Below are 11274 nucleotides of genomic sequence, written 5' to 3' on the forward strand. Positions count from 1 at the left end.
GTTGCTGAAAAATCTGAAAAACAGCGGTTGAAATCAAAAAAGTTGCTGAAAAATCTGAAAACAGTTGAAAGCAAAAAAGTTGCTGAAAAATCTTTTAAACAGTGGTAGCAAACAGTTGCTGAAAAATCTGAAAACCAGCGGTTGAAAGCAAAAAAGTTGCTAAAAAATCAGAAAACGTTATTCATGAAAAATTATATTTCATTTGTTAAAAAAATGCGATTTAGCTGACGTCAATCCGATGACTCGATTGATATGTTTGATACCTCAGTGAAGTGAAGCGAGCTATAAGCTAAGAGAATGTATCGACCTTTGACGATATGTCTAAGAAAATCGGAGCTGTCGAAGACTAGACTTGGACCACTTAGTTGTGACCAAACACTTGTATAGAGTGTTTCTAAAGTTAAAAATGAAAAATGTTGCTTTTAGGGTACAGACATGCAATAAACCCGGTCGACTTTTAACATTATATAATATCACTAATCAAAATCTAAGTTAATATACAAACCTTAACTAATCTCAAAATATGACATAACCATAACGATTTGATAAGTTATATTCTAGGTTTCCTTAACATAAAATTTTTGATTGTTTCTTGTCTAGGTATCTGACAAACAGTAAGCTTTTAGGAGGTGGAAAGTTTGATCCTTAATTCCAGAAACATTTTAACTTTTTATATCAGAAGAAAGAAAAAACTTTGTCTGTTCCACAATTATTAGAGAAAGTAGTCGGTACCAATTCTAGTAGTTCTACACAAAAAAAATATTTTATTTTTATATTTTTTCAGAAATTAACACGAACAAAGCATGTAATTTAATTTTTCAAGAGGCGTTTTAAAGATATCAAATTTAGAATCTGCAGTAAAAATTTTCACTTTCCACTTTGGTTCATTTTTACGTTTTTTCCAAACAATTTAGCCATAACGGTTGTAGGGCTTTGATTTTGGGGTGATTTAACATGTGGCCAAGAAAAGTTGCCTCTTTGCTTACATCTTCATATTTGCCTCAAACCATTTCTAGAAAGGTCCCCCACCGTGAATATTCCCCACGACTAAATAGTTTGAGTCTAGAGACAGAGATATTTAGGCTGTGACAAGTGTTTGTGGCTCCAGAGATGGAATTTAAAGAATTTGAGCCGCGGATTTATCCCTGCCCCAACCCCACCTTCTCAATCGTTGCTTTTTTTGTTAATGGCGTTTGAGGAGTTTATGCAATTCTTTAAAAACATAGAGATCATGCTTTCATATTTATAATCCATAAGTTGTTTTCTTCATTTTCCAGAAGATTCTGTAATGTTCTGGAATTACAAAATTTATCCATTTTGTTTTCTAAACGGGTCAATATACATCAATCGAAAAAAAACCTTATTTTATTTGCACTATATTACTCATTAGTTATTATCTAGATGTATAATTATTGGAAATAACGTAGAATTGGTCAACACTGACCCAGTCCAGTTAATAAATCTGGCACTGGAGGTCTGGGGTTTCTCTCACAGTTAATGGTAATTTCTTCCCTTGTGACAACGGAAACTGAATAAATAAGCTTTTAGAGAAAATTGGATCCCAACCATAAATGAGAAACCCCATCATATTCTCCGTAAACAATTCCCATTTTTTTGAGTCACGAAAGTTCGTAGAAAGATTTTGACTCCACTGGAGACCACTGGAGGGAATTAATTTTCACTGGAGGGGTTTGAAAAAATGCTTTTTACAATTTAAAACTTTACGCAGGGTGATTTACATTCCACTGGAGGGATTCAGATATCCTTCCTGGGGTTCATAATTCCACTGGAGGGATTCAGATATCTTTCCAGTGGGTTTATAATTCCGCTGGAGGGATTAAGATATCCTTCCTAGGGGTTTATAATTTCACTGGAGGGATTCAGATATCTTTCCAGTGGGTTTACAATTCCACTGGAGGGATTTAGATATCCTTCCTAGGGGTTTAAAATTCCACTGGAGGGATTTAGATATCCTTCCTAGGGGTTTAAAACTCCCCTGGAGGGATTCAGATGTCTTTCCAGGGGGTTTATAAATCCATTGCTGGAGGGATTCAGATATCTTTCCAGAGGTTAAAATTCCACTGGAGGGATTCCGATTTCTTTCCAGGGGGTTTATTTTTCCACTGGAGGGATTCAGATATCCTTCCTAGTGGTTTATTATTCCGCTGGAGGGATTCAGATATCCTTCCTGGTGATTTATAATTTCACTGGAAGGATTCAGATATCTTTCCAGTGGGTTTATAATTCCACTGGAGGGATTTAGATATCCTTCCTAGGGGTTTAAAATTCTACTGGAGGGATTTAGATATCCTTCCTAGGGGTTTAAAATTCCCCTGTAGGGATTCAGATATCTTTCCAGGGGGTTTATAAATCCATTGCTGGAGGGATTCAGATATCTTTCCAGGGGGTTTATAATTCCACTGGAGGGATTCAGATTTATTTCCAGGGGGTTTATTATGCCACTGGAGGGATTCAGATATCCTTCCTAGGGGTTTATTATTCCACTGGAGGGATTCAGATATCCTTCCTGGTGATTAGGGGTTTCTAATTTCACTGGAGGGATTCAGATATCTTTCCTAGGGGTTTCTAATTTCACTGGAGGGATTCAGATATCTTTCCTAGGGGTTTATAATTCTACTGGAGGGATTCAGATATCTTTCCTAGGGGTTTATAATTCCACTGGAGGGATTCAGATATCTTTCCAGTGGGTTTATAATTCCACTGGAGGGATTCAGATATCTTTCCTAGGGGTTTATAATTTCACTGGAGGGATTCAGATATTTTTCCTAGGGGTTTATAATTCCACTGGAGGGATTCAGATATCTTTCCTAGGGGTTTATACTTTCACTGGAGGGATTCAGATATCTTTCCTAGGGGTTTATAATTCCACTGGAGGGATTCAGATATCCTTTCTTGGGGTTTCTAATTTCACTGGAGGGATAACCCCCCAGGAAGGACATCTGAATCCCTCAAGTGGAATTAAAAACCCCTGGGAAGGTTACTGAATCCCTCCTGTGGAATGTAAATCACCCTGCATAAAGTTTTAAATTGTAAAAACATTTTTTAAAACCCCTCCAGTGAAAATTAATTCCCTCCAGTGGTCTCCAGTAGAATCAAAATCTTACTTCGAACTTCTTTGAGTCATTTTGATTCAATATTTTTTTTAAATTGAGTCGAACAAACACTTTTGTTTTTTGAAAGGGGGGGGGGAAGGAAGGCAATATATAAAATATATGTTGGCACCAATGATAAATATCATATTAAAAATCCAATTATCAGAAATTAACTTCATTTTAATAGAAACAATGAATTTTTGATCATTAACCTCTAAAGCTCATCAGAAAAGGAAAGGGACTCTTTAACTCTGAATTAATTCTCTATACGACATTAATAAATGACAAGTATTTTTGTGTACAAGAAGTGCGTGGATGTTTAAAAAACAGAGAAGGAAAGGAACTCTTTAACTCTGAATTAATTCTCTATACGACATTAATAAATGACAAGTATTTTTATGTACAAGAAGTGTGTTGATGTTTAAAAAACAGAGAAGGAAAGGGACTCTTTAACTCTGAATTAATTCTCTATACGACATTAATAAATGACAAGTATTTTTATGTACAAGAAGTGTGTGGATGTTTAAAAAACAGAGAAGGAAAGGAACTCTTTAACTCTGGATTAATTCTCTATACGACATTAATAAATGACAAGTATTTTTATGTACAAGAAGTGTGTGGATGTTTAAAAAACAGAGAAGGAAAGGAACTCTTTAACTCTGGATTAATTCTCTATACGACATTAATAAATGACAAGTATTTTTATGTACAAGAAGTGTGTGGATGTTTAAAAAACAGAGAAGGAAAGGAACTCTTTAACTCTGGATTAATTCTCTATACGACATTAATAAATGACAAGTATTTTTATGTACAAGAAGTGTGTGGATGTTTAAAAAACAGAAAAGGAAAGGAACTCTTTAACTCTGAATTAATTCTCTATACTACATTAATAAATGACAAGTATTTTTATGTACAAGAAGTGTGTGGATGTTTAAAAAACAGAAAAGGAAAGGAACTCTTTAACTCTGAATTAATTCTCTATACTACATTAATAAATGACAAGTATTTTTATGTACAAGAAGTGTGTGGATGTTTAAAAAACAGGCCAAAAATATATCAATGTAAAACTGTGAAGAAATTTTTTTAAATTTTTACAATCATTAGATAATACATATTGGTGTTTCAATTTATCATAATTAGACAAATGAGTCTGGCTGATTTATTAAAGTATTCATTTTTGTAAAGTGTGTCTTAGCTGTAACTTTAAGCATTTCTTAGATCAGCGTTTTTCGGAACACTCTACGAAATAGAAATAAAGGAATTATATGGGTCCCAGTAGGGCTGTAAGTGGGATGAGACAAATGTTACAAATATATTCAATTTATTCTAAATATTTCCTCATTTGCTCCATGGAAGGAGTTCTGTTTTATTCAAAACATATTCTTCAATTCATATTTATCAATTTAAAAATGCAATTCTAAAATGTCAACATTTACAGGCAGGTATTTTATTTTGTGTGTTGTACATCTATTTAGATAATATGACCAATCTAAATGACCTTAGTAATAGAAATATTGATGTGATTTTATATAATCCTATTACTCAGGGTGTTCGATCAAAAATAATTTATTTATGGTTCATTAGACATTTGGAAATATAAACACCAATGTTTAAGAGCAAATCAGTATTTGAAAACTAACGTCGCCATAATATTCTTCTCATTAAATCAATCAAAGGATAGATAAATCACAATAAAATAACGTCAAATGTTGGAATGATATATACTTTGGAGAAAAAAAATCAGTGGGAGCAGTTGAACAAGAGGTTGAGATCTAGCCTATGACTCTACACATTCTAGGATAAGAAATGCAGCTTTTTTCTCAATTTTGAAATTTGTTAAAAAATGTCAACCCAGAGAATGCTTTGAATGCATGCTTGGGTCTGTGGAGAACCCAAGCCGCCATCGGACCGGGAATTATATTTTTGAATTCAAGTCAGCCCACGGATTTACATGAGGCAAAAGGCAATAGAATTGGCCTGGGCAAAAACCAAAACAATAGAATTGGCCTGGGCTAAAACCAAAACAAAAAGTTAGTGTTCATTAAGAATCCAAATATGGAAGTTACGAGTTACGTCGTATGAGGCGAATGAAAGGCAGAGAGTCCGTCAGAGAGCTCCGGCTTTCCATGATTTATTAGTATCATTTTTTTTGTTCATTTTTTACTTCAGTTTTCAGGCTTTAGATATCCTTTATTTCATATTTTCAAAACTATTAAAATCCATGATTAAACTAAATGTTTTTTATATATGGGCTCATCACATCCGATCTTGGATTTTGAAAGGCTTTTTAAATATCTTCCTTTTCTGTTCTTATTTTTTTAAATATTCTTTTTTCTAACACACTTTGAACAGTTGCTGAATTTGATTGATCATTTTCAAATCCTTCCCAGTCAAAAACTTCCAAAGTTAAATTAGGGCTCAATAAAACACACTAAAAGACAAGGCAAGCAAAGCAAATTTCAAAACGTCGATCCTTCTCCTATTCAAAATATGGTGGGAACACGAAATCTTGAATTTGATGAGTATTTAAAATTGGCTCATCCCCCCCCCCAAAAAAAAATCATGTGATATGCCAAAACTATGGTTTATTAAATAAGTAAAATATATGCAGTTTTCATTAAGACTTTGGCCATGATCAAGTAGAACACTGAAAAGGAGAAAATCCATTTTTAGACGTGTGTTCTAGCATTGTGTGCAGTCTTCTTTTTTAGTCAATGTTTTTTTTTAACGATAAAATGTTCAAAGTCAAGCAATAGAAGGAATAATACATTCAGGCTGAATATTCCTCCTCTTTCCAGTGGTCTGGGACTGTTGAAAATTTTGGACTTCAATCAGTAGTTGTTAGACAAAAGCAATCCACACCCTTTCCCCATCCCCACTTCTGAAATCAAATCAAATAATCCAATCCAATCCTTCTCAATTGCTCACAAAGATATCACATGTGACTACCTCCTTTAAACGGTATTTTTTTTTAGTTCAGATAAATTTCTTTCATAATTCTCTTTTATTTAATACTTAATTTTTTACCTCGTCAATATTTTATAGCCTTTAAAATTGAACTCATGTCATTTGGTTTCAGTTTAGTCTTTGCTTCAAATATTTATATTTTTATAAATATACTTGGAAATAATATTGAGAGCAATGAACAAGTTGTTTAAATCTTTACATTCCTACCTGGATTAAATGGAGCCCTTGGCCTCTGCATTCCAGGGATTTGTGGAGGCCCTGAAGGACCACCTGGTCGAACAGCTCTAATTGGGGTCCCCCCTGGAGTCCTAGGAGACCCTAACTGTCCTGGAGGTCTGGGTCCACGCATCATTCTGGGACCCCCCGGTAGACCACGAGGGCTACCTGGACCAAATGGTGGGCCCCGAGGACGAGCACCATTAGGGCCTCCAGGTCTAGGACTTCGAAGTCCCCCAGGACTCCCTGGAAGAGGTGTAGGGGGTCCACTGCGTACTGGAGGAAACTGTTGAGGGGTTGGGGGTTGTAGTGGAGCAGGTTGTTGAGGGGTTCTTTGAACAGGAGCTGCTGGGCGTACCTGGGTTGGAGCTCCCTGGCGAGGAGCGACCGGACGGGCAGCTGATGGTCTTGGGCCAGCAGCCTGCTGAGGAACTTGTTTTGGTGCTGCAGGCTGCTGGACAGGAGCAGGAGCAGCTTCAGGAGCAGGGGCAACATCGACCACTGCACTTGCTGCTGCAGAGGCTGTTTCAACTGCTGCGGAGGCAGCTGTTTCAGCAACAGCAGCAGCTTGTTCTGCTGCCTTTGCTGCAACATTGACAGCTCCACTTACAAGGTTTTTTGCTGCACTAAAATTAAACCCAAAAGGCATCTTGGTTTTATTTCATTAACGGGCAAATTGTAGCTTAGATTGGTCCGCCAGCCAAATCCAGATCTTTACCCCAACTTTTAACTCCATTCCACTTGGATTAACCCGAGCGGTTGAATAGAGAAACCTTTATATAACTTTCTAGTATATTGTGACAGAGCCAAAAAGTTAAAACATTTCCTAATACCGTGGAATTATCTATTCACTGGCTGTATTTGAAACATATCTGCCATACACGTGTTAACCGGAGTAATCTTGGATTTGTGCCAATTTTTTTGCCAGATATAGAACACGCTTTCCAGAAAACCCAGTGTTGATATCACGGTAGATTCCTGAAATGTTTAAGAAATTAAAACGGCAAATTTGAACTTAAATTAAATTCCAAATTTTGGTTTATTTAAAATTATATTTATCCATAAAAGTACCGATCCAGCCTCTATTCTAGAGACAGTTGTAATTGAACAATTGTACTACTATAGTTGTAACCCGCATGAATCGGACCTTTAATGTGGATGTTGAATAAGATGGGACAGTCAGTTTTCATTTTTATTAAATGTCCATGCACCAAGGCATAAATCAGACAGAAAGTATTCCTTCCTGTATCCAAAATTACTGTCAAAGAAATTGAAATTATTTGTTTCAATATATAAAAGATAGATTATTGGGCTCAATAAACATTTAATTAAAATAGTATTCTGAACAAAATTTACACGTAAAACATTTTTAAAAATTGTTAAGAAGAATATTGTATTATTATGATTACAAAATCACTGTTTCTATCAGATAAATAAAAACAATATAAGTAGTAAATTTACTTTGAAGTAATTACTAAGTTGTCATTTAATTTTGAAATAATCAACGAAGTGTTTATTGTGATTTGCGACTTACGATCGAGTAGATGTAAGTATTTTACTAGTTAACTTTTATTTATTTTTTACTTTTTTATGTAATATCCATGAATACAGACATAAATAACGTGAAAACATATATTTATAGATTTTTTTAACTTTTCAGAGGCCGGATTTGAAGAATTTAAGCCGCAGCTTAAATTGAGCCGGGGCTCAACTATGGTTGGTTCCACTTAAAATTGTATTAAATTTTTCAAGATTTAAGCCGGCGCTCAATTGAAACCGGTTTTAAGGGATTTAAGACGCGGCTTAAATTCATTAAAGTTTAATTTTTTCCCCCCGCAATCCGTTTACCTTCAACTCACTTACATTCCACAAGAGATTAAATTTAACTTTTTTCACAAAAGGTTACTTTACTAATAACTATACCGCGGGAGCACTTCAGGGGTGTTTTAATACTAAAATCCTAAGAGGGGCGGAATCTTTATGGTCTTTGCCCCCCTGGTTGCACCCCCCAGAGTGACTTTGGAGTTGTTGTAAGTAAACTCCTAGTTCAGTTCTAAACGCACTGTATAGGCCTACTGAAGCTTGGGAGGCAAGCTCCGAGGTTGAAGGGGAGGCAAGCTCCTGCCTCCACCAACCATATTTGAAACCAGTCTAAACTCTTTTATTAAAATACAAAAATTTCTCTTTCGTAAAATTATTTGTTTTTCTAAATATTTTTCAAGCATTTGAATATGTAATTTTTAGCTTTATAATTTATATTGTATCTTGCAGTTGGTAGTCGCTGAACGTTTATTTTGAAAGTAACGAAAATTTCTGTTGAATGAAATTAGAGTAAAGTTATACAGAGGAGAATAAAGATATGAAAAGAAAAGAATGATGCTTACTTTTCCTCCACCAAAATTTAAACCTCTCTTGCTTTCTTCGTCTTACACTCGATTTCATTCCCATATTTCATAAAGTGCGTCTCTTCTTCTCTTCACTACCTTTCTCTGAAACCCCGCCCAATGTTTGAAACCCGTAATATGTCCCATACATAGATCCATAAAAATTTAAGATTTCACATAAACTTGATAATATAAATACGGCGTTAGGACATTTTATAGAAAGACATTTCATTGAAAGACATTTCATATATATGCAATTTAATAGATATGACATTTCATAGATAAGACATTTCATAGACAGAGAAGATTTTCCATAGAAAAAAAGAGATTTTTTATTTACGTAATTTTGTTTTCTTCGATTTTTCATAGACGAAAATGTAAATACAGTGCTTCTCACATACATTGCTACAGTACGAAACAATTAAAAAATCATTCATATGAAGAGTACTTTATTAATTCTTTTAATAACTTAAAGGGAGTGTTCGCGAAAAATGAAAGGGGGTATAAGCTTAATGCGATAAAAAAGCGCTTTTGATCGCTACTAATCTTACTTCTATCTGTTGCGTCTATAAGGAGAAAATTGTTAAAAACGACAAATACCTAAGAACGTAGTGTCCATGAAAAATTCAGAAAGATGCAACATACGACTTAGACCGTAAAAAAATCTATTTAATTTCAAACAAATCATTCAGATATTACAACCTATAATCATCGATTATCTTTCGCAACATTTGTATATAGTTAATTTTTCATAATATGTTTTAATTGTTATGATCTGAGAGTTACTTATTAAAACATTTATTCCTGTTTTGAGGGTTTTTTGTAATGAAGACGACATTTTCATATTTTCCAGGAATGTTCGAAAACAAGTTGTAAGCTAAATATTATTATAAAAAATAAAATCAAAACATATTATGAAAAATCAACTATATACAAATGTGGCGAAAGATAATCGATGAACATAGGTTGTAATATCTGAATGATTTGTTTGAAATTAAATAGATTTTTTACGGTCTAAGTCGTATGTTGCATCTTTCTGAATTTGTATAGACACTACGTTCTTCGTTATTAGTCGTTTTTAACAATTTTCTCCTTATAGATGCAATAGATAGAAGTAAGATTGGTAGCGATCAAAAGCGCTTTTTTATCGCATTAAGCCTATAACCCCTTTCATTTTTCGCGAACACTCCCTTTAAAATTAAACTTTTTTATCTATGAATAAATGTTTTTCACTAATAATGCTTTTGTTGAATGAAAATGCTCCAGTGATTGCTAAAAATTCGCAAAACAAAATTGAAAAAACTGCAACTTCTCAGCTGTTTCACTGACGCTGTAGAAGGAAGACATGGCTTAAATTTCATAGATAATACGTTTCATAGTTAGATAAGATTTTTCAGACAAGGAAAAATATGATGATGAATGATGAAAAGAAAAGAAAAGAAAAAATGAAATGTCCGATTAACCCTATCTCTGCTGGGGTACTTGAAAACCAGGATATGCTGGGGGGGGGGGTCAATTTGACCCCCCCCCCTCTAATTCCCATGTTTGATGTCCAAATATGACAAATGATACATCATTGGAAAGCCCTTGTGCTCTACTTTTAGAATCTGCAAAAAAATTTGCAAATTTGGAAAAATTGAAATTTTTTAACGCAAAATCCTGTAAAAAAGTAAAAATGTTTGCAAAAATAAATTTGTCCAAAAAATGAAAAATTATACATTTTTGAAAAGTCCATAACCATCACATTTCAAATATGCAAAAATTTTTGCAAAATTTTAAATAACCTGAGTTTTAATCAAGAAAAACTAAAATGTGCAAATTTCCTTTAACAGGTTGCTTGCAAAAAATTTACAATTTTTTTCGCAAAACTCGTGCATTTCTTTTCCTTATGTCAAAGGCTTTCCAAAAAGCTAAATTTTATCAAAATCTGACAAGTGGAAGTGGGTCAAAACAAAGATTTAGTTTGTTACAGGAAAAAGCAGTCATTCAGGCAGTGTGCCGAAGGACTCAGGCAGTTAGTATTAAAGCCCGGCTTTAGGCCTAAAGGGAGGGCTTTGGGTATGTAGGAAAAGTCAGAAAATTTCTACAGCCTCATACTAATACTTTTTGAGTTATGTAAAAAAAAACTACAGGGGGGGGGTCAAATTGACCCCCCCCCCCAGCAGGAATAGGGTTAATGAATGTCCTATCTATGAAATGTCCAATAAGAAGAAAGAAGGAGAAAAAAGGAGAAAGAATTTAAAAGGATGAGAAAGAAGGAGAAAGAAGGAGAAAGAAGGAGGAAGAAGGAGAAAGAAGGAGAAAGAAGGAGAAAGAATGAAAAAGGATGAGAAAGAAGGAGGAAGAAGGAGAAAGAAGGAGAAAGAAGGTCAAAAAAGGAAAAAGAAGGAGAAAGAAGGAAAATTAAGGCGAGAGAAGGAGAAAGAAAGAGACAGAATGAGAGAGAAGAAGAAGGACGCAGAAAGGAGTAGAAAGGATAAAAAATGAGAAATAAGGATAAGGAAGGAGAAAGAAGGAAAAAGAAGGAGAAAGAAGGAAAAAGAAAAGGAAAGAAAGAGAAAGAAGGCGAAATTCCTAGGACTGTTCCCACTCTC

At 34.4% G+C, this 11274-nt stretch overlaps 1 protein-coding gene across 1 annotated transcript; it reads right to left on the bottom strand.

The window, feature by feature from the left end:
- Positions 1-6287: 6287 nt before the first annotated feature.
- LOC111699594 (proline-rich proteoglycan 2) lies at positions 6288-8358 on the bottom strand (the record flags this gene model as incomplete). The annotated part of the gene is given in 2 exon segments (XM_023470301.1): positions 6288-7274; positions 8145-8358. A coding segment is annotated over 1 exon segment (658 nt), but the record flags the coding sequence as incomplete, so codon positions are not given.
- Between the last annotated feature and the right edge of the window lie 2916 nt (positions 8359-11274).

Source organism: Eurytemora carolleeae, unplaced genomic scaffold (genome assembly GCF_000591075.1).
Source record: "Eurytemora carolleeae unplaced genomic scaffold, Eaff_2.0 scaffold364, whole genome shotgun sequence".
NCBI classification, from domain to species: domain Eukaryota; kingdom Metazoa; phylum Arthropoda; class Copepoda; order Calanoida; family Temoridae; genus Eurytemora; species Eurytemora carolleeae.